Genomic DNA, 26,679 nt, shown 5'->3' with positions numbered 1-26,679 from the left:
CCCCCCCGGAGCAGGTTGTGGCCCGCTTCGATCCTCCTTGTTGGAGGCTTGGGCAACATCGGTGATTGCGAACAGTTTCCATTGCATTTTGAACATTTGCAACGCAGCGTGACCTGTTTTGGTGACCGACAGGGCTAGTATTTGACTAGTATAGGTCCAACCGAAGACCCGCGGCCTTCTAAGGGGAGTTTGGTGCATGACAACAGGCACACACGCAGCACGAACCACTTTCTGAGAGTTAGACATCTACCGATTGTTGTATGGCCCACCAAGACGTCGAGTCCTGCGGAGAATACAGTGCAGTTTCTTCCAAGTGAACAGCATGCGAGACCAGGTCTTCCAGTCTGAGTTATGGAGCCGTGACATGGTGTGTTGGAACTTCAGGTCAGCAGTGTAGCACCAACGGATGGAGGAATATCCTCAATCGACGGATTGAGCATTGCAGATTTCAGCCAGCAGTTTCCGGCTGGGAAATGTCCAACATTGGCGTTGTATATAACGCCATTGCAGGTTGCATTCCCTGTGCGGGTGTTTAGATTGGAGCAGGCCTCGAGACAAATTTCAAGGCTGTAAGAGATAAACCACAATATATCGTTGTTTCCGAAGTCGACATTGCAATGGAGCTGATACCGTGCGCCTGACTTGGTAGTCATCGTACTCTCGTCGGCGCAGGTGAGCGTCGTGGTGTTAACTTGGTCCGGAGGCAGAACGACGTAGTCATTGACTAAGCCCGCAGAGGCGGTTGCAGAAGCGGTAGGGACTGCAGCGGTGGGAACGGAAGCGGTCGCCGTCGCTGTGACAGTCGTAGTCTGAAAAACCGTCTCTGTATTTGGTCTGGCATAATCAGTGTCCGACCATACATGCTATCTCAACATGACTTACTCCGAGTGCTTGTTGTTCGCAGCAACCGCGCCGATGGCGCCCCCAAACCCTGCGCCACATATCACAAAGGTTATTCCGACGATAAGCAGAGTGTATGTGAAGAGGGATAGGCCCCAAGGAAAGCGATATGATAACTTTGGAGGACTGTGCGGTCCAACTTGGGAGGTATATTCAGTCGCATAACCAGGATCTACCGCTCCGGGTGTGGCATTGGCACCGAACTTGTCGTGCTCTGGAGGCACGAATGCCTTCCCGCGAGGAGGCTGGGCAACTTGAAGCCCATCCATGCGGGCAGCAGTATCGAGAGGAGAAAACATAAAAGAAGGAGGGGGGCCTAGCCATGGACATGGACATAATATAAGGCAGAAGTCCCAAGGGCGCCGTTGCGCCCTACAGGGCCAAGTCTGCACTTGCGGCGCTGGTCAGAACAGCAACCAATGGACAACGCATTCAGGACTGTGCAGGTTAACGCTGTCTGCCACATACTGGGGATGAAGCACTGGTCGTGACCCCCAACTGTGGCTGGGAAATTGCAACTTGAACAAGGTTGACCGCCTCAGTCTCAAACATTATATCGACATTGGAGGGCAGACCCAGAGAGACCGCCGACTATACTGATGAGGCCGCCTGCCAAGTGCTTTAAAGTGTCTCAATATAGAGCTTGAGCACCTGAGAAACAGTTAACGTGGCGCGGCATGTCCTGGCGTACCTTGTTGAGACTTAACTACCTAGGTAGTTGTACAATTAGTAGCAAGCTGCCAGCGGCAAGTTCCGCCGAACCACTCGTCTTTCACAAGGATTGCAGCAGGAGACATGCTGAAACTGTGGTCGCCGAAAAGACCGACCACGTTCTCTTCTCAATAAGGCATCAGGCGAGACTCGGTGAAGCCCCTGGCATTTGGCCCCATAAAACGAGTCTAATGATGGTGTAAAGTGTTTCTGGTAGCGCCCAGATCACTGCCAGCTTGCTTCTCGCGAGAAGCCCACCAAGCTCGCATGCACCGGGTGACCGCAGCTTCAAGGGAGTCAACGAACGACAGAGAATAAAAGTACTATTAGTAGTGACTCCGAAGTTGCAGCTATTGCGCCTATGGGCACGAAGTGACGTTAAACATGCAGATAGTAACGCCGTTAAGTCTCCAAAAATTCACCGTACATCTAGTACGGTGGAGTGATTAGTCGTGGTTCGTACTACAGCGTAGAGGCACAACTCCAACTTTATGGCAAGCCCACGCCCTCCCCAGAGCAACATCAGCAAGTGGTTGTAAAGCCGTTGCAACACCTGATAACCACAGAAGCTCTTCGATCATTGGCAAGAATCTGTAATTCGCCATATGGACGAACCCCCAGCGAAACGGCCGAAGCGAACTGACAGTGCCGCAATGTGGGACAAGGACGAAAAGGTCGATTCGCGGCCATCCTCGAGTGGCAGAGACGCAAAACCTAGGCCACATTATGGCGACGATAGGACTGGGGACCGGAGCTCTCGGCGCGACGATGACCACCGTAGAAAGCGGTCCCGATCCCGAGAATATTACGAAAGGAGGAGAGATCGAAGTCGATCTGGGGAGAGATCACGTCGCGAGAGAGATAGAGGTGCGAGGGACCGGGATGTTAATGGGACTGGCAGGCGGGAAAGGAGCAGAAGTCGTGACAGACACCGGCCGGCTAGAGGTATGCAAGAGATTTACCAATGTTGGACGTATACATGTAAGCTAACCAATATACCCAGATTATCGCAACGATCGCCCGTCTCGGCGGTCACGCTCCCGGTCCCCGGTAACAAATGGCGGCAGCACCTCTGTGCGGACACGATCACCCCCTCGACGGACAGAACACGACCGGCCGCGGTCACGAGAGAGAAAGGGCGCAGGTGAATTGAAAGCTGGACCAGTGGAGAAAGAGACCGCGTCGACGAATGGCGACCACATGGCGGTCGATGAACTTGATGAAGAAGAACTCTTGAAGAAAATGATGGGGTTTACCACTTTCAAGACTACGCAAAACAAGAAAGTCCCTGGGAATCAGATTTATGGTGTGAGGAAGGAGAAGAAGACAGAATACCGACAGTATATGAACCGGGTGGGAGGCTTCAACAGACCTTTGAGTCCTACGCGGTAGTACGCATGGTCTCCGGTGGGAAAGAATGTATGCTGCCAACTCATGCGGGAGTGCTCATTCATTGACATTGAAGTGACTGTCATGATTGTTCGGGGCCGCCCTTGGTATCCAAACGCCCAAGGGCATTGGGAAGTGGAGATCCGGGAAATACTCAGCGCTCAGCGCCTTCTGGCACAAAGAGCTCCCCATTACGAATGCCGAAGCGCTAGGGCAACCATTCCCTGGTGGCTAGGCAGTTGCTGGTTGCACATTGTGATTGGTATAGTGCGGTCGAGATGCAGCAGGCATCTCTTGCACAACCGCAGCATTGCCAACATGAAGTCCCCGTCGAAAGGAACCTCGAGTTGCTCTCAATGATGGCTGGAGGGCTTTCACCCTGCAGGATCGATTCATCAGAAAGACTTGCCATTCTCCCAAGCAGTCGTTTTCAACTGTATGATGCTGCTGTTACAGCGAGGGCTTGAGTCGCGTACTCCGGCGAGAAACAGCTGAATATGTGAAACTCACAATCAAGCACCACCTTGGTGACGTGGGGGATTTTAGGACTTGGGGCCGTTCCTGTGAACGGGACAGTGAAGACCGAGATCTTTCAGGTAGGGAACGAGCCTGATCTGTCTGACGAGACTATCCGACAGACGAACCCCACAGATATGATGCACTTGAGCACTATACAGGAGCATTCGGACTTGCAATATGAGAAAGCCGCACAACGGGCATGGCAACAATCTCGGGAAAAGAGCATCTGAGCGGTCTCAAGCTTTAGTTTGATCTAGAGGGCGATGATTTTCTCACCAGGCGGATCATGGTACACCGATATTCAAGTGTGTCTCGGAAAATGCCGCAAACCTCATTGATGACCAATACGTGGCCGTTCAAACCGATATGCGCTACAAGACCGACCAAAAACGCAGGCTGCCTCTAGCATTTTGAGACTTCTCTGATGCTCCATCTCTCTAGGAACCAATACAAGTCTCTGATTGTGAGGCCGTCACGAATATGAATATTGGTCCTGGCCCTGCAAGTTTACGCAATGGAGGCACGCGGGAGCGACTTTCGATAAGCCTTTTCTTCAGGGAAAACTGTTATATCCTAGCATTGAGGAGGTCCTCGAGAATGTGCTACGATGGTCGGAGGCTGGGTCCAGTGCCCGTCTCTCGAAGACGTCTAAGAAGAATGCTTTAGTTGTGGGGAGTGATGCCGGATGCACTACATCGGTATCCGGTATGCCGTGACACTGGCAAAGTTGGACGGAATAAGGACAAGCATTATCTATCGCGATCTCTATCGCGTTGAAGTCTCCTCGACTGGCCGTCGAAGTCCCACACAACAGAATCAAGCGTTATATTGCCGTGTCATTCTCGTTGCATTCGAATCAGAATAGTGTGGCGATATCATCATCCGACCACTGCGACGTATCTGGATCAAGATGATGAAGCAGGGGAATACTTGGACAGACATCAACTGCCCCTAAGAGCAAATACCAGGTACAATAGCCTACCTTATAATGTACATGTACCACGGTACCATTGTGCCACTCAGCTGTATTTGATAAGCCGACGAGTTACATAAGCACACCCAGAACTCCACGCGGTAATCGGCTCGCTGGTCATTGGTCCGCCTCATCTTCCACAGCGATCTCCAACACGCGCATCGACGTCCATCTCCAAGTCGAACTCAAGTTGAGATGCGTCCACTGCAGTACAAGTCAATGGTTTGATCCGGATACTGCCAGCTACACGACTGGACATAGTGGTCTTGACTGCCTCCTGACGAACACAATCAACAAAACTGTCGATTTCAGGAGTCATGCTGCAATAACCCTCAAGACAATCCGCCAGTTGCGGTCACTACTCGTCTCTCATCTGCACCACTCCCCAGCCTAGTCGTACTCATCTGCCGTGATCCCGATTGTATCCGCCCAAGGCTACGGTCCGAACGATGTCTTCTTCAAAGGATGACCTGCCGCCCTTAACCACGACCGACACGCGGGGCTCAATCTCTGCGATCCCTCTCCACGAAGTCGAGCCGAGCCCCGTGGAGGACGACGACGACTCGTACCCGTGGAATGAGAAAAGCAACGACAACAATGATGGGATAGATACGCCCGATTACCCAACCAACCCCAGCGACGTGGCAGCAGACGTCGAGAAATACCAAGTTTCCCGACGGGGTGTCACATCTTCTGCATCGTCAACCAACTTCCTAGGCCTGACGCCAGCTCGGACAGCGCACATTCTATCCAGTGTGCAGAAATACACAACTGTGCCGCCGACACTCTTCCTAGCCATGCACTACACCAACACGGCGGTGATCCCTTTGATTCTGCGAGACGCGCGCGCCGCCGACACCTACCTGCTCCTGACACGGCCGTACTACCAGTCGTTCCCGCTTGAGCCCCTAATGGTATTTATTCCGGTCGCACTACACGTGGCTTCGGGCATCGCGCTACGGATCTATCGACGACGGATAGTGGCCAAACGGCACGGCGCCGAGACACATGCCCAACGCAAATCCATCCCCTGGCCAAAACTGTCGCTGACCTCTGCTCTCGGGTACATGATGTATCCATTGCTCGTGGGCCATATGGCCGTCATGCGCATCACGCCGCTCAAGGTCGAAGGGAGCTCTGCTGGCGTCGGGCTGCGGTATTTCGCCCACGGTATTGCTCATAACCCCTGGATCGGCCATTTGGGGTATGCCACTTTCATCTCCATCGCCAGTTTCCATTTCGTCACGGGCACCGCAAAGTATCTGAAGCTCTCGCGTGAGTATATCACTGAAGGTGGTCTTTCCGGTTCCCAGAGACGGAAGTGGAGGGGCAGGATTATCAATGCCGTCGCTGCCACTGTCGCCGCTGTCTGGATTGCCGGAGGGTTGGGTGTCGTGGGTCGCGCTGGCCTAGGTCAGGGCTGGGAGGCTAAGAATTGGGATCGCATTTATGCTGCTGTGCCGCTACTTGGGTCCATGTTCAGATCGTAGCCGGGAAGATTGGTTTTGCTGTCTTGGGACATCTGTTTCCCGAGAAGCCGGACCTTCACTTGCGGGATGCAGGTCCAGGTCGATCGATAATTACAAATGTCGAATATTGCTTGCCTTTTTCTGTAGGGTTAGATGGAGTCCAGCGTTCACTTACTATCCTTCTATCGAATGTCCTATCAATTATTTGTGCTGATTCGATTTGTCCTTCTGAAGAAGCCACTCTTTCAGACTATCGTGCCCAAGTAGGTAGGCACTGCCCTTGCTGTAGACTAGTAGGTTACCTGTTACGGGGCAGTCTTTAGAGCTTCAGATGACTTCTTGGTGTATGGGCCTCTCTGTAGACCGTTTGATGCGATCGATACGCTGAAATATCACACCCTACAAAGCATGCTACAACATGTGCACTCCTTTCCAAGCAAGTTGCCATGGGCGCGGAAAACCAATGGACGGCTTTCCCGGAGAGTTTACTGTATTAACCGTTCATCCTCTGCCACCTAATCAGCATTACTCGGCTGCCACGTAAGGCCTGTGGAAACGATGGCAAAGACACCCATATTCATCCTTGTAGGAACAGCGAGGAAGTTAGATTGGAAAAATGGCATAGCAATTATCACACCTCACAGCACCTTTGTCCATGCAATACACGGAGGACCTGAAGCTGAAACTAATCGATTTCGGTGGCCATATGGCAGCCACCATGTATGTCCCAGACCCCGGACCCGCCGGAACCAGTCCCCCAGACTCGAAGAAACGCTGCGCTAACCTACATTACAGAATGCTTTTCGGACAGCCCTGGCTCTCCTCAGATTAGACCCTCAACAGCTTCGCGGCATAGTTGGTGATGGTATCGACTTGAGGGAAGCTCATTTCTTCCAGCTTCTGAGCATAGGGGGTCGGCACTTCTGCACCAGTGACACGAACAGGAGGTGCCTGGAAGTAGTCAAAGGCATACTCGCAGCCCAGAGCGAGGATCTCGGAACCGACACCGAAGGACGGGAATCCAGATTCGACCGCCATGAGATGGCCCGTCTTCTTGACCGACTTGACAATCGCCTCCACGTCCAAAGGCTTGATTGAGCGCAGATTGATAACCTCTGCCTCGACACCGTAGTTCTTCTTCAGCTGTTCGGCAGCTTCCAGCGACAGGCCAACACATCGCGAGAGGGTCACAATGGTGAGGTCTTTGCCCTGTCGTTCAATCTTGGCCTTTCCGAAGGGGAGGACGAAGTCGTTCTTCTGGGCCTCAGCGCTCATGGGGAAAGCTTGGCCGTAAAGGAGCCTAATCCACGTCAGTCGACCGTAATTCTCGTCGCGGGAACACGCCACACATACTCGTTCTCCAACACCACAACAGGGTTGGGATCTCTGATTGCGGCTTTCAGGAGGCCCTTTGCATCCTCTGCACTCCATGGAGCCACCACCTTCAGACCGGGAATGCTCCCATACCAGGCTGAATAGTCTTGCGAATGCTGGGCAGCAACACCGGCGGCGAAACCGTTCGGTCCTCGGAAAACGATGGGGCAGGGCTGGATACCGCCGGACATGTAATGTGTCTTCGCGGCCGAGTTGATGATCTGGTCGATGGCTTGCATAGCAAAGTTCATTGTCATGAATCTAGCGACGAATGTGAGTGATTGTCTGTGAAACGATGTAATGGTCGACCTACTCGCAGACGGGTTGCAGACCAGCCAATGCCGCACCGACGGCCAATCCACAGAAGCCAGACTCTGTGATGGGCGTATCAATCACTCTCTTGGGGCCAAATCGGTCCAACAGTCCTTTTGTAACCTTGTATGCGCCTAACAAGAAGTGTTAATGTCCACTTCAACCTTCCTACAACCGAGAACACCAACCATTGTATTGAGCAACCTCTTCTCCCAAAATAAAGACCTTTTCGTTGGCTTCAAGCTCCTCAGCAAGTGCTTCGTTAAGGGCGTCTCGGACAGTGAACGTCTGGTTCGACTCCGACGCGTATCCTCTGATCGCAGGTAGCGAAACTGGTGCGACTGTGCGGAATGATGGTCGTATTGAGGAAATAGCTGCAGACCGTTGTGAGAGCAGCCGCGAGGCGGGCCGGAACAGCCGCGACACTGACATGGCGACGGCTTCTGTGGTGAGATTACTAGAAAGATGTTATGAGAACGACCTCAGCAGACGGCAACGGGAGACTGGTACTGGCAGGCTGGCTCAAAAAACCACAAGTCAGCACTCCTTTGAGGTCCGATGAGGGAAGGCCGATTGGGGATCCGAAGTCTGTCGAGTGAAAGCTTGTCGTTGGGAAGCTGAATCCGCGCTAGTGCTGTTAATAGCAATTCGCACCGGAACATCACAGCTTAAACTCCGGTGCTGGGTTGGGTGTGTTTGTAATGTTTGTGAGGTTTGCAAGGTTTGCAAGGTTTGCAGCGAATGAGGACAACCCAGGCTCGTCATATGAGACTATCAAAGGGTACTATGAGGTGTCGCATGGGCCAACGCAGGCAGATGTCTGTCCAGGTCTACAACTACCAGGGTGTAAAGCACCCTCTCGTCTGGGTGTTCTTTTGTCCCAATCCTGAACCCTTCTGGTCTTGACCATGTCGCCAAAATCATGGCTGGCCTTTGCGTTGCTGGCATCGCAAGGCTTCGCGGCGCAACCTAACGCACCCGAACCGCTCGAGGCACCTCTCCGAGCTTTGCGGTTTGGACAGCTCAACTTCCTACATACTACCGACACCCATGGTTGGCATGCTGGCCACCTGCTTGAGCCGTCTTTCAGTGCGGACTGGGGTGACTACGTCGACTTCGCGGCTCGGTTAAGGGAGAAACTCGAAGGAGAGGGCCGAGATCTACTCTTGGTCGACACCGGTGATCGTGTCGAGGGCAACGGGCTTTATGACGCATCTGACCCGAAGGGGCTGTTCACATTTGATATTTTCCGGGCGCAGCATATGGACATCATCTGCTCTGGCAACCATGAGCTTTACAAGCAGAACTCGTCCGAGAACGAATACTTGATCACCGCTCCTGCATATCGGGATAGCTACCTGGCTTCAAATATCGATATCGTCCATCCCACAACTGGAGAGATTGTACCTCTGGCTCCCAGATACAAGAAATTCACGACGAAGGTGCAAGGAATACGAATCATGGCGTTTGGGTTCTTGTACAATTTCGACCGCAATTACAACAACACAATCGTGCAGAGAGTTGAGGACACCGTTCGAGAAGACTGGTTTCAAGCAGCCATCCGAGATCCGGACATCGATTTGTTTGTCGTGGCGGGACATGCCCCCGTTCGATCTGACGAATTCGATGTAATATTCGAGGCTATCCGCTCTGTTCGGTCGGATACACCCGTCCAGTTCTTCGGTGGACATTACCACATCCGCGACTACCGCGTGTTTGATAGTAGAGCGCACGGTTTGGCCAGCGGGCGGTTCATGGAAACCATCGGGTTCCAGTCTATCAGTGGCTTATCGACCAACAGCAGCACAGACACCGCATCAAGCTTAAGCTTCTTCCGGAGGTACATCGATAACAACCTGTATTCCTTCTACCACCACACCGGGCTCAACGCGTCGACCTTCCATTCCGAGCGTGGTCGAAACATTACCAAAGGGATCGAAGAGGCTCGGAACGCTCTCAACCTCGATGACACATTCGGATGTGCACCGCGGGATCTGTGGATGAGCCGGGCCAAATATCCCAGTAACAGCAGCATCTTCAGCTGGCTTGAAGAAGAAGTGTTTCCGGGCATAATCCACGATACGCGGCGGGGTGATAGGCCCAGACTGGTCATATCCAACACCGGAGCTATTCGGTTTGACATCTTCAAAGGGCCCTTCACCAAGGATTCCACGTATATTGTGTGTCCGTTTACGAGCGGCTTTCACTTCCTCAAGGATGTGCCTTACAATACAGCACGGAAACTCATTCACCTCTTGAACAGCGGGGGTGAGATCTTCGAAAGTGTCGACTCCTCACTGGCATTGTGGAAGATGTCTCCTCCCGGCCAGCTGGGTATCCCAGAAGAGATCGTTGCCCCAGCACAGTCGTCTTACGAGCAACTTCATAACGTTGGCCAGACTCCGATCTTGACCTCGGACGACAAAGCGGTCATACCAGGCTACACCACAGTGGATGATGCGGGAGATGAAGGGGACGACACCGTTCATGCTCCAATATCATTTTACCGAGTGCCGAACTGCATCCAAGCCGAGATTAACCCGCGTGGTATAGACTTGGACGATGAAGTCGTGGATGTCGTGTTCAATGAGTTTATCCAACCGTGGATTCTTATCGGGCTGAAATTCCTGGGCCTCGACTATTCGGACAGGGATGTGGACAAATACTTACCTGGATACGACATGACGACCCTTATCTCCAAATGGGTCAGCGAAAATTGGGCAGACAATTGTTGAATGAAGAACATTGTGAAATCTGGCCATATTGATCGCTTGGACAGTGACATTACAGATTAAAACACCAGATTGAAGCAGCACTCATGGTGACGTCCAATACCTGCGCATGTGCCCGATCTTTGATCAACCAAGATGTCGGTCATATATCATGGCCCAGCTTTTCACACCTTCACCACCCTCTTCAGGCCACCCTTTAGCATTTACTCGGCCCTTGCCGATCACGACTTCTTCACATACTCTGAATCCCATGTCTTCATATTCTCTTTTCGAGTCTTCACTGGCGGTCTCCAGCCAGACAGGCACATCTTGTTCCTGGGCTTTCTTCAAAAACGGGTCCATGCAAGCCTTAAGCGCGGCAAAGCTCTCGTCTGGATCGGCCTCGGGATCCCTCGCTATAAGGGAGAGGTGGAAAAACGGGCGTGTCTCATAATCCACGTCCTTGTTGAAGTCTGCCGGGTAGGGGTCTTCGGAAGGTGCGCCGGAGGACTGACTGGGCGCTGCGGGCTGGTCGTAGCTTCGAGGCCCTTGGTCAGGCAAGGAGAGATACTTTGCCTTGAGCGTGCGCGCGGTACTTCTGAACTCTTGCAGAATTGGCCCGGGATTCCGCCGAGCCTGTGACGGTGGGATCCCGCAGAAGTCCGGTGGCTCCCATAGCGCCGCCGCTGTAAAGTTCCCCGCCTCGATCAGAACAACATTGCTCTGCGCTGCGGCGGTGATGCCTAGAGTGAAATGTTTCTTCAGGCGCTCTGGGGTGATGACTTCCGCAGCGTTCGCCGTTGGCGGGGTATTGTCGATCTCTGTGATGAAGGCGGTGGTGAGAGGCGTGGTCAAGTATGCCCGCGAGAGGAGCGAGATGAATTTGTCCAGGAAGGCCTTATCGGGCGAAGTCGTGGTCGTGGTTGCAATAGACATGGCGGTCGTCCCAACACAAGGGAAGAATATCAGAGTCGTGCAAGTTACAGTTGGCAAAGGTCTGTAACCTACGATCCGCGCAAATGGTCGCACATCTGTACCTAGTAAGCACAAGGGATACAAGATCAGTACCTATGTAGAGTCAAGCCAGAGGACGACTTGGGTAAACATTGAGAACAGCGGCTGACATGGGGCCGCCTGCATTTATGTACCTAGGTGGTGGTATGCCTGAGGCTGATGCCGCACCACCATTGGCGCCGCGTGGAGGTCATGCATAGCTAGGTACCTAGTACCTACCTCCTCAGCTTACTTACCTTTTATTACCGTGTTACCATTCGAGAGATCTGCCAAATAGTGCGTCATGCCAGCGGCCCGGCAAGTCTACCTGGTACTTGATCCCGGGCACGGCACCCTCTACTATAGCAACTATGGCCTAACGATGAGACTCGAAAGTTTGGTGAGAATACCCTGCAGTAGTATATATGGGAGCAGCCAGAGGTACCTAGGTAGTATACATGTAATGATGATAATGCGTTCCCCGGAAGGTCGATAATGGGAGTTTGATTCTGATGTTTCCCCGCTCAGCGTTGTCTGTTGTCTGGGGTCCGGCGTAAGAGTTGCAGTGCCAGTGTGCGCCACAAATAATTACAGCCTACATCCGCACTGCCAGTGAATGGTAGCTGACAAACTTGGCCCAGTAGTGAAGTGATAGACCATACTGCACTGCACTGCACCGCACGCGAAGTGAGGCGAGTTGAACTTGAGCCAAAAAAACAAAAAAGAGGGCTGCGAAAGCATAAAGTTCCGGACGTGGTTCGAACACGTGACCTAGAGATAGCTGCGATGCGAATACTGCAATCTCTCGCTCTACCACTGAGCTACCGAAACATTCAACTCGCTTCAGTTTCGAAACGTAATTTGGAGTGGATTTTGGTTGGTCAATTTTATATAGGTGAGTTTTCGGAAGGGGGGATAATAGTGGAGAAGTATGTGCGCTAGTTGCGGTTAGTGAATTTAGCGTATACCTTATGTAGTGAATACAATGTGAATATCAATCTACAGCAAGAACCTCAGTATTATGTAGACTTATGGTATGTCCTACAGCTAGGGAAATAAATGACTTCCAGACCAGACTCAAAACTCCTTGACGTGGTCATCTCTCTCTATATCAAAAGCCTGACGACGGTGTCCACGTTCATCGCTCTCCACCTGGCCTTTGTGGGTCGAGATTAATCGATAAAACATGCAGGCAGCAGGGGGATCTAATGTCTTGCTCCTGGTATATACATACTAGTATGGAGAAAGTAAACCCGCCAGCTTGCATCATGCAAGGGCCGCCCTCTTTTCATTTCTTATTCTGTTCAGTCAGGTATGGACTCATCATCGCCGGCCCAGGATCCCGCCGGGGTCAGTATAGCTGCAAATTGGTGTCTTCAATTGAATTCATTCGTTTTCAACTTGCATTGGAAGATCAGGCAATGACAGCAGCAATCACGCTATATTGGGCTCGCTCCTTGCTTGCAATCATCTCCTCTCTTCTCCACCACCACCACCACCACCACCACCGTCTCCTCCTCCTCCACCTCCTTCCCACCAAGGGTGGACTGAATTCATCGGCGTGCGGGTGCAGGTGCAGTTGCGGTTATGCTGTTGCTATGCTGTTGAACGCGGTTGGTCGATTGATTTATTCGCAGGTGGAGAAATGCATGCAGTACTAAACGCAGGTAAAGTAACGCAGGAGGATAAATTCCGCCCACCATTGTCGAGCGAACATCATTGCGCGATAGCACACTGTAGGGCGACTTTCCTTTCCGTTCCCATCGCAGTTATTAGGAATCACATATCAATGTTTCCCACGAAACAGCTCTTCGGATTTTGAAGCGGCCCACCCTATCAACTCTGGCTGTTGCTGTTCAAACTCTCGACGACTTCCTCGACAACAGCACTGACGCCGGAGATTTCATGGGCAAAGCGGCCCAAAAACAACCCATCAACATATTTGCCCAATCCGTTGCCCCCGTTCGTTTTGCCGCTCCACAAGCCGGGTCCAGCACTGCCGCCGTAGACGACTTTGACAGGACCTGATCGACCACCAGGAACGGCGCGTCGGGCGACCTCGCGAATGGCCTGGACGACCGGACCGACGTAGTCGACGCCGGCGGGCTCGGCGGCGCCAATTGCCCAGACGGGCTCGTAGGCGAAAATCACGGGCGCATCGGACGGCACGGCACGCAGGAGTGTTTCGATCTGCGGTGTGAGTTGGGCCATTGCCAGCCCGACAGACTGGCTCAGGCGTCCGTTTTGGGGTGGTCGGTCCACTTCGCCGATACACACCAGCGGGATCATGCCCAACGCGCACACGGCGGATGCTTTGGCGGCGGCGGTCTCGTCGGTTTCACCCAGCATTCGGCGCCGCTCGGCGTGGTTCAATTCGACCACGGAGCACCCCAGCTCTTTGAGGGCTGGAGGCACAATCTCGCCGGTATATGCGCCGTAGGAGGTCGATTGGAATGCGTTCTGGGCGCCGAGCGAGACGGGCCATGAAGAAGAGGAGCTGGAGTCTGAAGGAGTTGAAAACCTCGTGGTCAGGATTTGCGAGCATGGGAAAATGGTCAAAAAATCCGGGATCAGCACGAAGCGGACTTGGTCGTGGTGGGACGAGAGGAGCGACAGAATCTTGTTGTTTTGAGTGTCCAGGATCGAGTTGAGATAGTTGATCGTCCGGGAAGGGGAGAAGTAGGCCTTGGTTGATGTGAGGATTAGCTTGGGCGGGAGCGTAGGGTATGAAGATGAGGACGACATGGTTACAAGACCACGGTCGGCGTAGGTAATGAATCGCCCGGGTTGTAGAGACGGTGGCAAGAATTAGTCCTGGTTATTTTATATTGGATAAACCGAGACAGAGGTCGAATTGGACTGTTATTGTTCTACCGTTTTTTTTTACCGTTTTTTCGTCAACATACAGGGTTCAGATTGATACGGACAGTTGCAGAGTACCAAAATAAAATCCAATGCTTCTGTCCCCCGCAGTCGCGTTAAACGCCTCAAATAATAATTGAGAGGCCCCCACGGCGAACAGATGGAACGACTGGCGGCATATCCACATTGAGAAATCCGAGCCTCACATCGGCGTTATTCCGACGAGCCCGGCGAGGGATCCGACTCTGGCTTCGACGAAACGCCGCCCGGGATCGCAACGCCGTGTACAATCAATTGTATGTCCCGCCGCCACGGTCAGGTTTCAGGCTGATTGTCCACCCACCGCGGCAGTAAGGAACGTTGATGTTATTTGCGGGCGACATCATCCATGAACGATGGATGACCGGTCTTGACTCCGAGTCTCATCTTTAACTCAATCACTCATCATATTTGAGATCACGTTTGACTTTTTCTCGTTCTGTTTTGTAGTAGTAGTATTCTTCCTTTTAACCACACCGCTCGCCGTCTCTTCTGTTTGTTGCTCTATTTTCCACAGTATCTATCCTCTCCAAATATCCATCTCGAACAGACAGCCACCATGAGCGCCAACGGCAGCCAACAACAACAAAAATCCCCGCTCCGCATCGTCGTCGGCAGCGACAACGCGGGCCACGCCTACAAAACCGCCCTCAAAGAAACCCTCAGCAAACACAAGGGCGTCACCAAAGTGTTGGACGTCGGTGTCGTCGACGCCGACGACGCCACGGCGTATCCGCATTTGGCTGTGGATGCTTGCAAAAAGATTAAATCTGGAGAGGTAAGAACACACTTACAACAACACTTTTCCACCAAACCCCCCTTTCTTTTACTAATACTCTCTCTGTACGTTTCGTTAGGCCGATCGAGCCCTCCTCATCTGCGGCACCGGTCTCGGCGTCGCCATTTCGGCCAACAAAGTTGAGGGGATCCGAGCCGTGACGGCGCATGATCCGTACAGTGTCGAACGGAGTGTCTTGTCCAACAATGCCCAGGTGCTGTGTTTCGGCCAGCGCGTCATTGGACTCGAGTTGGCGAAGAAGCTGGTCGACGAGTGGGTCGAGTTGCGGTTTGACGAACAGAGCGCGAGTGCGGAAAAGGTCGCTCATATTTCGAAATATGAGGAGAAGTTTGGCGAGTTGTAAATGAATGACACTGTGACATGACACCAAAAAAAAAAGGAACAGAAGGGAAAAAGAAAGAGCCAGATGGAATGGAATGGACCGGGGAAAACATACATTCCACCTATGCCATCCATCTCGGGAACTTGAAACGATGAACTTGAATGGCTAGTTGGAAAAGGAGCCGTGCAAACCAAAACCCGTTTGGATACGTGGACCGTCTTTATTGACAATGCAAAAATCCAACCCGTAATTGGTGAGACACCGGCAGTTCACACCTGGGGCGACGACAAAACTATCCGGTCCCAATATATGTTGTCCTTCGGGGACAATCTTCCATATGTTCAACTTGAACTTGGGCATTGGGAGTTCGAGACAACCAACAGCCGGAACAGTGCCATTGTCTACCTACTATACGGCAACATCAACAGCAGTTGGAACCAGTGGATGACAAGTAAGAGGAATATGGGAAAGCAAAAGCAAAAAGCATCATTATCGAGTTCAGAGTTATCCATTTTCCTCTGCTACCAATATTCCGCCGTGCAGTGACACAATACAGTCCTGCTGCAGATCACTGGCACTCATTGTAAACGTTCTGGCCCGCCTGGCAGAGAAAATCCCATCGCGATGGATGACTAGCAGTTGCTAACAAAAGGCATACAGGCCTCAGGCATACAAAGCAGACATTCATCACGGCGTAGAGAAATGTCTATCCTCGCATGCTTCTCCCATCTTTTAGCCATGACTGGTCTCCACATCATCGTCATCATCACTACCGTGACCCTCACCATCATTGGTTGAATACACCCCAATTCCATGCATCCAACAGCCCCTGAACTGACTTCCCTTCCCCTTGACCACCCGCCAGTACCTTGCATTTCTTGGGCACAGTGGACTGCTCGGCAGATGTTCCGGTATGGTGAGGTCAAGATGGCGCTCCGCATCACTGGACCTGCCGGTCGATAAATTCTTTTCAGCCATGGCTTCCAACGCGCTCAAGTTGACCCGTCTTTCGCCTTCTTTGGCGTCCACCGCTTGACCCCAGCCGGACGCATCTCCCAGTCCGAGTTCGGCCAACTTGACATCATACCAATCTTTTCCCAACCCACAAGGGCCTGATTTGACATGCTCCTTTCCTTTCTTACTACGCCCACCGTGACCTCTCCCTGCATGAGAGCTCGACGTGCCCTTCTGTGACTGCGATTCCTCCATGGCACTCTCGGCACTCGTGCTGCCACTATGTGGTGGGGAAGGTTTACCGGCAGATGGAGAGACTTCTTCTGCTGACAACTTCCCATCGTAGGACTGCGGGATGGTGCTGGCCCGTCTTGGGGCGTTGTAGTCAAAGAAGAAACCTCGATACTTCCCGTCAGGCCCTTCTTCGGGCAGCGGTGGAGTGTGTATACGACGTGCCTCGCTCGGCAAGTAGCTGGTCCCTCCGCGGATGCTGATGTCGATTTTCAGAAACTCCTCGGTTTGAGCACTGGCGCTCCTTTTCACTTTGTACGTGGCCTGCTCGGCCGGACTGTTGTTCGGCAGCCGTCCCATCAGCAAATTTCTTTCACTCGACGTGTACGACCGAGTGTCCCACAGATGCTCCATACTCCTCCGCTGGTGGGCCGTGAAATGCTCTGTGTCTTCGGGGACCACGAGATGATCTTTGTCCACCTTCGGCGAACCCCATTTGTTAGAGAAAGTCCGCCATCTCAAAGGCTTGATCCCGGTCGGCGGCCGCGAGGATGCTTGAGGAGACTGCCTCAGATCCTGTAGGATCGCACTGACCCGGGCCAGGGCTTCGGCCGTGTGATTTCTCCTCAGCAAGCTCGGATGATCTGCAAGCAGTGGGTCTTCGAACTGGGGGAGAACAATCCTGGGTTCAGCCGGCCTGATCTTGCTTTGCCTTTTCGTGCCGCTGGCCCGTCGTATGAGCTGTAGGGGAGCCGAGAAAAAATGCAGAGGATTGAAGGAACTTTTGCGTGGTACCGCATCACCACCATGAGCCTCGTCGCCGTAAGACTGGCCGCGACGACGGTCCGCAGCGGAATGCCCTGGCTCATGTGGTTGGGCATCCGTTTCGTTGAAGTACGCCTCGACTCTGATCGTACTCGGAGACGACCGACTGAGGGCTGCCCTGTTCTTTGGGGCGGATGGCGGTCGCAACGGTGTTTGATCCGTACGCACGACAAGTACTTCAGAATCAGAAGGACTGGGCATATCCCGACTCGATGACGGGCGGCCGATCTCACTGGAAGAGTGTTTCGCCCGGAACCAGAGGCCCCCTGAAGGCGACCTTGCCCAACCACGACCGACGATCGATCTTTGGGCAGAACGCGGTTGGCTCTCCTTTCTACCGGCCAACCCACCACCTGGACCGGCAGTGCTTGGGGTGATGGGCGCAGTTTCCTGGGATTCGTCCACGAGGTGCTCGGAGATAGGTCGCGCATCTTGCTCTTGACCTCTGTCTTCGGCGGTACGTGGTGGCGCCCCCGAGCCTGAACCATGGTGACTACCCTGTTCCTCGGGAACAGCTTTCACATGAATCCTCTTGTGAGTTGTCGCATGCTCAGACTGGGACCGCAGGCTTCCAAGTCGAGGTCTTGGTCGGGGCGATGGCTTGGGAAGGGTTCCGGGGCTGATCGGCTCAGAAATGGGCGTGTTGGCCTCCGAAGAAGCATTTCTCCTGGGTCGGTAGTCGAAATAAGAGGACACGTCTTTCCGGAGAGCCTGCATTGTGAGGGCTGAAAACAGGTCCGACTGTGGGCTGACTACTATATATGAGCCTATACTGCATGCCAGTGATAGTGATACTGGCCGACAGATCGAGGCGAAGATAGACTGCCCGGGGAATGCGACGGCATAAAATGCTCGACGGATATCGTCGTAGCTGCCGAGTGACAGGCGGCGCCTGGATCGCAGCATTACCCAGCTCCATCCGGCAGGAGCGAGATGTTGTGGCGAAGAAGTCCGTGAAGTTCAGCCGTCCCGCACACATTCTCGTAAGGATGATGACAGTGCCTGGTATGGTCGTCAGGACAGTGATGGACGTATCGACATTCCTGTCGGCTGGCATGAACAAATCCAATCCAGGATCATCCTTCCTCCAATGTCATCCTTTTGATATCTTCCTCGACCGAGAGTAAACCCAAGGCCCAGTGCACGCGGGTAGACCCCGATCGATCGATCAAGCTGCGATCATGATGCACAAACTCCGACTCATGTTCGGCCTCAGGATTGAACTCTTGTCTGCCACCGCTTGCTCCCGGCGAGGGACTGCCTCGCGGCTTTTGTCCGCTCACACGTTCGTCCTTGTCGTGCATATTCAGCGTACGTTCGTATGGAGGTCCTCGGCCTTTCTGGGCCATCTTTACCCAGGCATTCTCGCAACCGCCCGCAATGGCGGCCGATGTGCGCCAACCGCAGTGCTTGTCGACATCTCGTAGTTTACTTATTGTCCATCCACGCTGGCCCGGATCCGTGTATTGTACCGCGGCAAAGAGAAGGGAGAATGTACTCTCCATCAACGCACCGGCGAAGCTAGGCTCCAACGTTCCAATTTGACCGTAATGTTGTCCCGAATAGAGCCCACCACAGATCTTGCCCACCGTCTGGGCGTACTCGTGTGTCAGCGGCGCTGCGAAACCGGCCGAGATCATGGCAGCAGGATTCATTTCTGGATGCAAGCGATGCAACAATATCCGCCCGACATTGTAGAATATCCATATGCAAGCAACGGCCGCGTTTTTATACACCAGAGCCGGCCCGAATGGCGTCGCTATCGGCGGGTCAGAAGGTGGGAGAGGGTCGAACTCCGGGCCAAGGGCCGCACGGAATATGTCGAATGCTTTGGTGATATCGGCATGCTCGGAGAAGGCTTTTGCGGTCTCGTCATCAAGGTCTCGTGGTGGTGAAGCCCCCTTTGACTCCGGTCTTAGCATAAATGCCGGATCCTTGATGTTGGCCTGCATGGTCCGCACCGCAGGATGCACTTGCGGATCTCCAGCCGAAGGCATCATCCCAAACATTGGCGGACTGTTCGTCGACTCCGGCCCCGGACCTTGAGATGGAGTTGGCTTGGTCTGCCTGACTCTGCCCTCATTAGCACTGGGCGCTGGCGCAGGTTTCACGGAGTTCTGGCCAGCGGACCTCATTGACGCGGTATTTCTTCCCGAGCCTGAGCTGGAGGACTTGTTTACTGTACCGGACCTCTCTTTACCTTTGCTTCCAGGGGGTCCCGGTGACCCCCTGGGCCCGAAGAGCCACAAAGGAGGCCGCCATTCTCCTCCTTGAGCTTCAACTGCCCGCTGCTTGCGGATCCGGTCTCTTCCGCCAAAATCGGCCAATCGTGCCATGACAAGAAGCAAATGATCGAAGGTCGCGTAGGGGTTATCCGCTCGTCCCAATTGTCCTCGTGGGGGGCAGTACTTCCAGTCCTCGATTGGCATGAGGAGTCGATCTCCACTAAGCATGCTTTGAAAGACGTCTTGCTTACAATACCACCATCTCAGATCCAGCTTGGTTTTGAAATCATCAATGTCCTTTTCGGTCAGGTCATATGGGTACGCCTGCGATTCCAAACCTGGCTGCACCTGACGGTCATAGTCCACTTGAACCCCGATTAACCGGGAAATCAACGCAGAGTCGACCTCCCAATCTATATCGTCCAACAGTGAAACAGGGATCCCGGCGACACGGCCATAAGCAAATTGCGCAGTGCACTGGTTGACTCTTGCTTTCGCGCCCCGGCGCATCCGACGTGCGTTGCGAGTCAGGCTAGCGATGTCGTGTTCCAGCACCAGTTTCGTCGCGCCTGACAGATGCAGGTTCCAGCGGGAGTGGTCGCCGCTCAATACCTCATAAAACCCGAGAACAAGTACCGTGGCCAGCGTCGCAATCTCATGGCGTCGTCTGGGTAGACTCAGCAGTCTTCCCACTCGTCTGACCGCGTACATAAAATGCTTCGCGGCTCGATCTTCGGAATTCCTGCTCACCTTCGCGAAATGCAACCCTCCCAGGGCCAGAATCCCGTGGGCAAGGGCGGGATACGACAGGGCCAGGGCCGGCATCGTGAAGTTCCAAAGCGTCCTCGCCGGAGCAACCAAAGGGCTGAAGTGTTGTCTCTCGAAAATGGAGATGCAGTGGCTTGTGATCTCGACAAAGTGCCGAAATGCACGCTCGTTCCTTTCGTCTTGTAGCGGCGACGCGGCGATCGGGAGTTGAAAGCTTGCGACTGATTGGGCCTGCACCCTCTGCCAATTGTACATTTTTTGTCCCCAAATCTGCCGGCCAGATGGATCCAGTATTTGTGTGAGGTTGTCTGCAGCGTCGTGGTGAGAGACTCGGCTCTCGTCCATTTCGACATCGAAGGGATCGTCGGGGTCGTCATAGTCATCATCCCAGGTGGCAGCAAACGCTGCAGTGGTCGTAGGGGGCGGTACCGAGGATGAAGGGTGAGGACCTCGAGCGGAGGCGCGGATGTGGTACTGTCTATCAAAGTTTCCTGTGGGATATCTCAGCGATTGCAATCGTCTCATTGGATATCTAGAATGGTCGTCTACATACCGTCTTTGCTGTCGTGGGAGAATGCCTGCGGCTGCCTGGCATAAGCTGACGGTTGCCCTAAAGAAAATCTGGCATATCCGGCAGGAAAAGGAGGAATAGGGCCTGGATAGTGTGCTTCAGTCCGTGCGGAGAGGTGATGTCCTGACTGGGTCATCCACCGACGATCAAGAGGCGAGGGGGATGCAGGAAGCCCTCCACTGTGATAATATGCGTCTAGACCACCATGTCTACTCCTTCCACTTGGGTCTGGCGTACCGCGGTAGGTAGCAGCTCTGGGTTGCTGCGCGTCCGACCACCGGTGGAAGTCGGACACGTCGCAGCCATCCGAGAAAGGCGCATTCGAGCGCAGAGAGGACGATCCAATGTCGCCGGCACCAAATGGAGGGTGTTGATAAGGAGACACAGTCGAGGGGTCGAGTGGGCGGTATGATCCCAAGTACGGCTGCTCAAAGCGTAGGTTGAAAAAAGCCCCTTCGCTTTGAGGTGAGAGGAACGGCTCCGTAGGGTCGTGGAAAGCAGCAGTGTCGCCTTGGGTTTGTTGTTTATAGACGAGCGGTTGCACATAGCCGGCGCATTCGCGCTTTGATTTTATGCAATTCCTGCACGACTGTGATGTGGTCAGCGACGGCCATATAGAAGACAACACTCGGGAATCAGGCCTCACAGGCTTCCCCTCATCGCATTTGATTCGTCTTTTTCGACATGCTGCAAGATCGTTAAATATGAATGCGGCAGGACCTTCGAGGGCATGTGCCCGCCGTAGACCAGAAGACTCACTTAAACAGCCCGTCTTGGTTCTCCTCTTCGCAGCATTTTTCTTTGCAGCGTCTGACGCTCTGTCTCCATCTGCCTTATTACTTGACTCCTTTACCTCGACAGAATCTCTTTGTTCAGGAGTCGAAGACATTGACACTAACTCGGGAGCCTCAAGGGCCTTCCCTTGACTGTCCACCTCCAAGGCGCTCTTCGGCTATAGAAGGTCTGCCGAGCGTCTCTGTAACCATTAATCATAACGTAACACGGCCGCGGAGCCTTCTAATGAAGGCTGAAGCAAACGTTCCAACCGCAGCAGCATGGGAGTGAGACCCCTTAAAGAAGGAGGCGCTGTATGACGCTGGTGGCAGCTGTCTGCATATGATGGTCGTCGCAACGGAAAGTGGTGGGCATGCTTCGGGCGCCTGGGCATAGCACAATTTCCTTGTTTGGCACACTCCGAACAGCGTCCGATAAAAGGAGCATGAAGAGCAACTCTAGACGGGCGTTCACACTGTAAAAGTTGCCGAGGAACGGTGAGCCTCCGCCGGAGACGTGGTGGTAGGAGGGAGGGAGCTTGTGCTCATGCAACGAACGGGCCTGTGAGACTGGCTTTTTCGTAGCCGCATATGCAGCGCAAAACGAAAAGAGCAACGATTGGCAGACCCGTTATGGAGGACAGCGGACCCGTCTGCGTGTACCCTAACATAGAAAGACCTTGCGAAAAGCTCCCGTATCTGCCGCTGATTACGCCGTATGGCGGTTTGAACCCATTTCAGGATTCATCAAAGGGAGAAGTGAGCTGATACCGGGTGTAATTGGTACCTTACTGTTGGTGGCGGCTGTCAAAAGCAAACACTAGCGGCTTTAGGACCGCTCCAGGACTCTTGGGGATAGCCGCTTCAGCTTTGTGTACTAGTAGGGCTGTGACTCTCGTCGCGATGGCTCTCGGAGCAACTGGAGTTGACCTTACATTGGACATCTCGGTGAAGCGGAGTGTAAGAACATTCATCGATGTGCCCTAGCTCTTTGGAAGTCGGCGCAAACATTCAGCAAATCGGATTACCGTGGGGCCTGTAGGCTTGCCCTATCTGGTGTGAGGATACATGAATGAATTCCCAGGGTGAGCATGGGGTCTTTGTGACGGCGCTCCTGGTTTTTGGTAGGTACGTCGTGTTGGGGAGTCTGCTTGACTGCCTCGTTACTACTGGACAGCTGGGCCACTGTCGAGGTGCGTTCATGCTGCCATCGTTCCCTGTCCTCTGGTGATAACGGACGAAGCAGGTACCGTAGATCCCCCAGTTCTGCGGCGAGACGGAATTCTGCCTGGTGTATGCCTCCCTAGCCTGCTAGACTCCACGCGTTACCAAATAGTAGCCACGTCGTGGAAGAACCAAGATCCACCTCGAGTCGCATTGCCAGTGGGTTGCAGATCGCTCACGTGAGAAAGTTGGAGTGATCATCCGTGTCCAAATGGTTCGAACACGAGGCGGACGGGGAGGGTCAACCTGAAGATTCGCGATGAGGAGCCACTCTGATGTACTACTACTGTACAGTTATCGCACCACAAACGTGGGCATTCACCAGACCCGCTGTTTTTTCAGCTGGGCCTCTGGTAAGACCAGCACTGCGAGAGGCGCCAGATTCCTGGCCGACGTCCACGACGATCTTTTGACGGGCGGGTACCGGAAGGGGTCATGGTGCTTTGGTGGTTTGGCTCGAGAGGCGCTAATCGACTGAATCCTGAAGGCGTCTTATTAGTTAGTGCTCCGAGTCGTAGTAGGATTTCTGTCGAGACCAACCTTCGCACGATGTGCTTTTGATGGTTAAACCCCGGTGGCCGTGCTGTACCGCTCCTTGGGTGGATTTCCTACCCTTCTTTGCGCCAGGCAGTGTAATATTGCGTTGCAAGAAGAAAGATACCTAGTTTCGCAGATAGAAGATATACGACCTCCGCCCAGCCCCTACAAATAGACATGCTCGGCGAATTAGCACGCATTCCGGGAACTACTACGAACTTAGACGAGGCCATTATCTTTTGATAGGATATTCCAAAATAGAGACGATTACACTGATACTTTGGAGTTCGTGTACTTCCTCTAATGACCATACCAGAGATATCAATCAAATGTCAAACAGTAAATGAAAAACAGACATCCAACAACTTGAAGAGTGCTGCCCGGCCACCGTGCAAGCCTCAAGGACGCCCACAGCCCAGGCTGGCGGAATGAGGCAAGTCTGACAGGCAACATTAATAGGTATAATGGCGGTTGCACAAGGCTGCCAAAAGGTCTGACGGCCGAAGCGGGAGACCTACCGAATACTACTCGCCTGGTCTGTTGTCATTCTGCAAGGATATTGCTAGAGTGGGTGAGCAAGCAGGGAAGACACGACGAGGAACTTGGAGGGGAGGAGTACAGTACTTTCAGCATGATTGCTGCCTCCCTCTCATATTGAACCCTGCACCAACTAGGAACGCCGTTGAACGAGCCGTTGAGCGACGACTGAGCTTCATACTGGTCAAGTTATCCTAGGTTCTCTGCTCACTACTACTACTGCACCGGCAGGGTAAGGCAAGCACCTGCAAGGTCACTCCGGCGCCTTGTACTTCTGGCTAACGGTAGGGGCGGAATTAGGCGCACACTACCGGAGTCTTGGGGGGATTTGGCCCCTGCTTGAATAAATCCCGGGACTGGGTGCATGATCCGGTGCTCCCCCACTGCACCGATCCTGGTTAAAGCAGGGCACCATGCCCAGAAGTCCATGCCTGTTGTACCCAATACGAGGCTGCCTGAGGCAGGCATCTTGACATAAAATTCTTTCCCCCTCCACACTACCTACCTACTAACACGACCAGGACTAGTGCAGTGCCTAATAATAATGGCTGCTCCCGGCCAGTCGTCCTCCCGCCGGCCGCGACCGTGGCGCCAACTAAAATTTTGGACATCAGACCTCATACTGCTTGAAGCCGTAACACAATGGCAATGCGCTGTGCAGCTTTATCCATGCACAAGCATCGAACTATTTGAAACCTGCATGGCGAGCTAACCGCTGCATCTCAATCCTGACCTAGTGTCTTCGTGACCATCCCAAAACATCTCCGCGGTCTCCTGTACCATGTTCGCCGTTCCCGGTTGGGCTGTGTCCCCGGCCGCCCTGGTCCCAGAATCGCAATACTCGAAGACGGGCGAAAAGACGAAGAAGAGAAAGAACATGCACCCTGATGGAGACCATGCGGCCAAAGTAACCGGAACTGAACTCGAAAAGCTATGGAACCAACGCAAGGCGTCCGAGACCGTCGAAAGGCATGCCGGGACCCAAGAGGTTACCCCGAAGGCCAGACGAAAGTCAAACGAGACCGGCGGCCCAGAGAGCCAGACCAAGGGCGAGGAAACACCCGCGGCCAGCAAGCATAAGGACAAGAACAAGAACAAAAACAAGAAAAGAGTTCACGAGGAGAATACAACGTCCGAGGCGCCGGCACAGGATTCTAAAACGTCCCAGCATTCCCATTCTCGAGACAACAAGACAGGAGCCTCAGGGAAGGCTGGCAAGAAAAGTATAGACGGAAGCCGCAAAGCAAATGGCAATAATGGCCAAACCAAAAACCCATCGCAGACCACCACATCGTCTGCCGAAGCCGTCATCAAAGCCCTCCCTCCCGTACCGACACCGGCCAAACTGACACCACTCCAAGCCAAGATGCGCAGCAAGCTCACGTCTGCCCGCTTCCGGCACCTCAACGAGACCTTGTATACCACATCCTCGGCCGCCGCGATGGACCTGTTCACCAACTCCCCCGACCTATTCGCCGAATACCATGCCGGATTTTCCCAACAAGTCAAGGATTCGTGGCCTCAAAATCCAGTCGACCAGTACATTGCGACGTTCAAGCGGCGAGGACAGAGTCAAGGATCCGACTCGCTCCCTCGACGGAAGACAGGCACCTGCACGATCGCCGACCTAGGCTGTGGAGATGCTCCTCTTGCACGAGGGTGCCAATCCCAGATCAAGAACCTGAAGCTCAAATTCCACAACTTCGATCTCCACGCTCCGAACAGCCACGTCACCAAGGCAGATATCGCGAACCTACCGCTTCGCGATGGCGAGGTCGACGTGGCCGTATTCTGTCTAAGTCTGATGGGCACCAACTGGCTTTCTTTCGTCGAGGAAGCCTGGCGCATCCTCCGCGGTGACGGCAAGGGTGAAGTTTGGGTTTCCGAGGTCAAGTCTCGCTTCGGCCGTGTGACAAAGGGACCGGGCCATGTCGTCGAGAACAGCGTAGGCAAGAGGCGGAAGACTCCTAAGAAACAGCACAAGAAATTCAACGGTTCCGAGGGCACTGCTGTCGACCCCGATCCACTCGATGGCGAGGAGGAAGTGTTTGCCGATGCCGAAGGCGGTGCTGCCGTTGCTGTCAAAGATGACACGGACATTTCGGCATTCGTCAAAGTCTTTTCGCGCCGTGGGTTCGTGTTACGACCCGAATCGGTCGACAAAAGTAACAAAATGTTTGTGAGCATGGTCTTTGTCAAGTCCGGCGTGCCCAGCGCAGGAAAGCACAAGTGGCTCAAGTGGAACGGTCACGAGTATAAGAGAGTCCATGATGGCAAGATGAGGTTTATTAGCAAAGGAGATGCTGCTGCTGGTGCTGACGATGACGATGTGTCGCCAGAGGAGGAAGCAAAGGTCTTGAAGCCTTGTGTGTACAAGACCAGATGATATTTGGACCAGTTGATTGATGTCCGCTTTATGGCGTGAATTCTAGCACGATGATCCGAACACATTCATGTAATAAAACCTGGGAGCAGCACTGTCTGCCGTGACCCAGCCGGGTATTAATCATCCCAAAAATCGGCTGTGATTTATTTTTGTTTCATCCCTCGTGCGATTCGTCAAAATCATGCATGGTACTGCAGTGCAAACAAAGAAGCAACAATAGCAGTAGCAATCTAACTAACTGCTTCCCCATAATGGTTCTGGAACCTTACACACCC

The 26,679-nt window shown here is 53.4% G+C and overlaps 11 protein-coding genes across 12 annotated transcripts; 6 read left to right on the top strand and 5 right to left on the bottom strand.

Moving 5' to 3' along the window:
* Window positions 1–2,264: 2,264 nt before the first annotated feature.
* HMPREF1120_07181 (uncharacterized protein) lies at window positions 2,265–3,003 on the top strand (the record flags this gene model as incomplete). Its single annotated transcript, XM_009161397.1, has 2 exons — window positions 2,265–2,556; window positions 2,615–3,003. The coding sequence occupies 2 exons, from the start codon at window positions 2,265–2,267 to the stop codon at window positions 3,001–3,003; spliced, it is 681 nt and encodes a 226-aa protein (XP_009159645.1).
* A 1,938-nt stretch (window positions 3,004–4,941) lies between these two features.
* HMPREF1120_07180 (uncharacterized protein) lies at window positions 4,942–5,982 on the top strand (the record flags this gene model as incomplete). The annotated part of the gene is made up of 1 exon (XM_009161396.1): window positions 4,942–5,982. The coding sequence occupies one exon, from the start codon at window positions 4,942–4,944 to the stop codon at window positions 5,980–5,982; it is 1,041 nt and encodes a 346-aa protein (XP_009159644.1).
* An 807-nt stretch (window positions 5,983–6,789) lies between these two features.
* HMPREF1120_07179 (pyruvate dehydrogenase E1 component subunit beta) lies at window positions 6,790–8,079 on the bottom strand (the record flags this gene model as incomplete). Its single annotated transcript, XM_009161395.1, has 4 exons — window positions 6,790–7,261; window positions 7,315–7,596; window positions 7,649–7,781; window positions 7,836–8,079. 4 exons carry the CDS (start codon window positions 8,077–8,079, stop codon window positions 6,790–6,792), a joined length of 1,131 nt encoding a protein of 376 aa, XP_009159643.1.
* Window positions 8,080–8,393: 314 nt separating this feature from the next.
* Window positions 8,394–11,804, top strand: HMPREF1120_07177 (uncharacterized protein). The gene has a single exon (XM_009161393.1). The coding sequence runs from the start codon at window positions 8,556–8,558 to the stop codon at window positions 10,380–10,382; it is 1,827 nt and encodes a 608-aa protein (XP_009159641.1). The 5' UTR covers window positions 8,394–8,555; the 3' UTR covers window positions 10,383–11,804.
* HMPREF1120_07178 (uncharacterized protein) lies at window positions 10,506–11,294 on the bottom strand (the record flags this gene model as incomplete). Its single annotated transcript, XM_009161394.1, has 1 exon — window positions 10,506–11,294. The coding sequence occupies one exon, from the start codon at window positions 11,292–11,294 to the stop codon at window positions 10,506–10,508; it is 789 nt and encodes a 262-aa protein (XP_009159642.1).
* A 606-nt stretch (window positions 11,805–12,410) lies between the features above and the next one.
* HMPREF1120_07175 lies at window positions 12,411–14,210 on the top strand. 2 transcript variants are annotated; one of them, XM_009161391.1, is made up of 2 exons: window positions 12,411–13,087; window positions 13,159–14,210. In XM_009161391.1, exon 1 carries the CDS (start codon window positions 12,560–12,562, stop codon window positions 13,010–13,012), a length of 453 nt encoding a protein of 150 aa, XP_009159639.1. In that variant the 5' UTR covers window positions 12,411–12,559; the 3' UTR covers window positions 13,013–13,087; window positions 13,159–14,210. The 2 variants fall into 2 exon arrangements, with proteins under 2 accessions (XP_009159639.1, XP_009159638.1); XM_009161390.1 differs by having other exon boundaries at window positions 12,411–14,210.
* On the bottom strand, window positions 13,188–14,096 carry HMPREF1120_07176 (triosephosphate isomerase; the record flags this gene model as incomplete). The annotated part of the gene is made up of 1 exon (XM_009161392.1): window positions 13,188–14,096. One exon carries the CDS (start codon window positions 14,094–14,096, stop codon window positions 13,188–13,190), a length of 909 nt encoding a protein of 302 aa, XP_009159640.1.
* Window positions 14,211–14,518: 308 nt separating the features above from the next.
* HMPREF1120_07173 (ribose 5-phosphate isomerase B) lies at window positions 14,519–21,489 on the top strand. Its single transcript, XM_009161388.1, has 2 exons — window positions 14,519–15,030; window positions 15,110–21,489. Exons 1-2 carry the CDS (start codon window positions 14,812–14,814, stop codon window positions 15,392–15,394), a joined length of 504 nt encoding a protein of 167 aa, XP_009159636.1. The 5' UTR covers window positions 14,519–14,811; the 3' UTR covers window positions 15,395–21,489.
* On the bottom strand, window positions 16,106–18,100 carry HMPREF1120_07174 (uncharacterized protein; the record flags this gene model as incomplete). Its single annotated transcript, XM_009161389.1, has 1 exon — window positions 16,106–18,100. The coding sequence occupies one exon, from the start codon at window positions 18,098–18,100 to the stop codon at window positions 16,106–16,108; it is 1,995 nt and encodes a 664-aa protein (XP_009159637.1).
* On the bottom strand, window positions 18,460–21,836 carry HMPREF1120_07172 (uncharacterized protein; the record flags this gene model as incomplete). The annotated part of the gene is made up of 3 exons (XM_009161387.1): window positions 18,460–20,867; window positions 20,930–21,536; window positions 21,594–21,836. The coding sequence occupies 3 exons, from the start codon at window positions 21,834–21,836 to the stop codon at window positions 18,460–18,462; spliced, it is 3,258 nt and encodes a 1,085-aa protein (XP_009159635.1).
* A 1,931-nt stretch (window positions 21,837–23,767) lies between these two features.
* On the top strand, window positions 23,768–26,655 carry HMPREF1120_07171 (uncharacterized protein). Its single transcript, XM_009161386.1, has 2 exons — window positions 23,768–24,250; window positions 24,319–26,655. The coding sequence occupies exon 2, from the start codon at window positions 24,800–24,802 to the stop codon at window positions 26,402–26,404; it is 1,605 nt and encodes a 534-aa protein (XP_009159634.1). The 5' UTR covers window positions 23,768–24,250; window positions 24,319–24,799; the 3' UTR covers window positions 26,405–26,655.
* The last annotated feature ends 24 nt before the right edge of the window (window positions 26,656–26,679 follow it).

Source organism: Exophiala dermatitidis (genome assembly GCF_000230625.1).
Source record: "Exophiala dermatitidis NIH/UT8656 unplaced genomic scaffold supercont1.6, whole genome shotgun sequence".
NCBI lineage: Eukaryota > Fungi > Ascomycota > Eurotiomycetes > Chaetothyriales > Herpotrichiellaceae > Exophiala > Exophiala dermatitidis.
The sequence above is the reverse complement of the archived record's forward strand: the minus strand, read 5'-3'. Positions and strand labels throughout refer to the sequence as shown.

Coding starts and splice junctions, on each gene's coding strand:
- HMPREF1120_07173 (XM_009161388.1), top strand. CDS start 14,812: ATGAGCGCCAACGGCAGCCAACAACAACAAAAATCCCCGCTCCGCATC. Junction 15,031..15,109: donor AAAAGATTAAATCTGGAGAG/GTAAGAACACAC, acceptor ACGTTTCGTTAG/GCCGATCGAGCCCTCCTCAT.
- HMPREF1120_07175 (XM_009161391.1), top strand. CDS start 12,560: ATGTCTTGCTCCTGGTATATACATACTAGTATGGAGAAAGTAAACCCG.
- HMPREF1120_07177 (XM_009161393.1), top strand. CDS start 8,556: ATGTCGCCAAAATCATGGCTGGCCTTTGCGTTGCTGGCATCGCAAGGC.
- HMPREF1120_07171 (XM_009161386.1), top strand. CDS start 24,800: ATGTTCGCCGTTCCCGGTTGGGCTGTGTCCCCGGCCGCCCTGGTCCCA.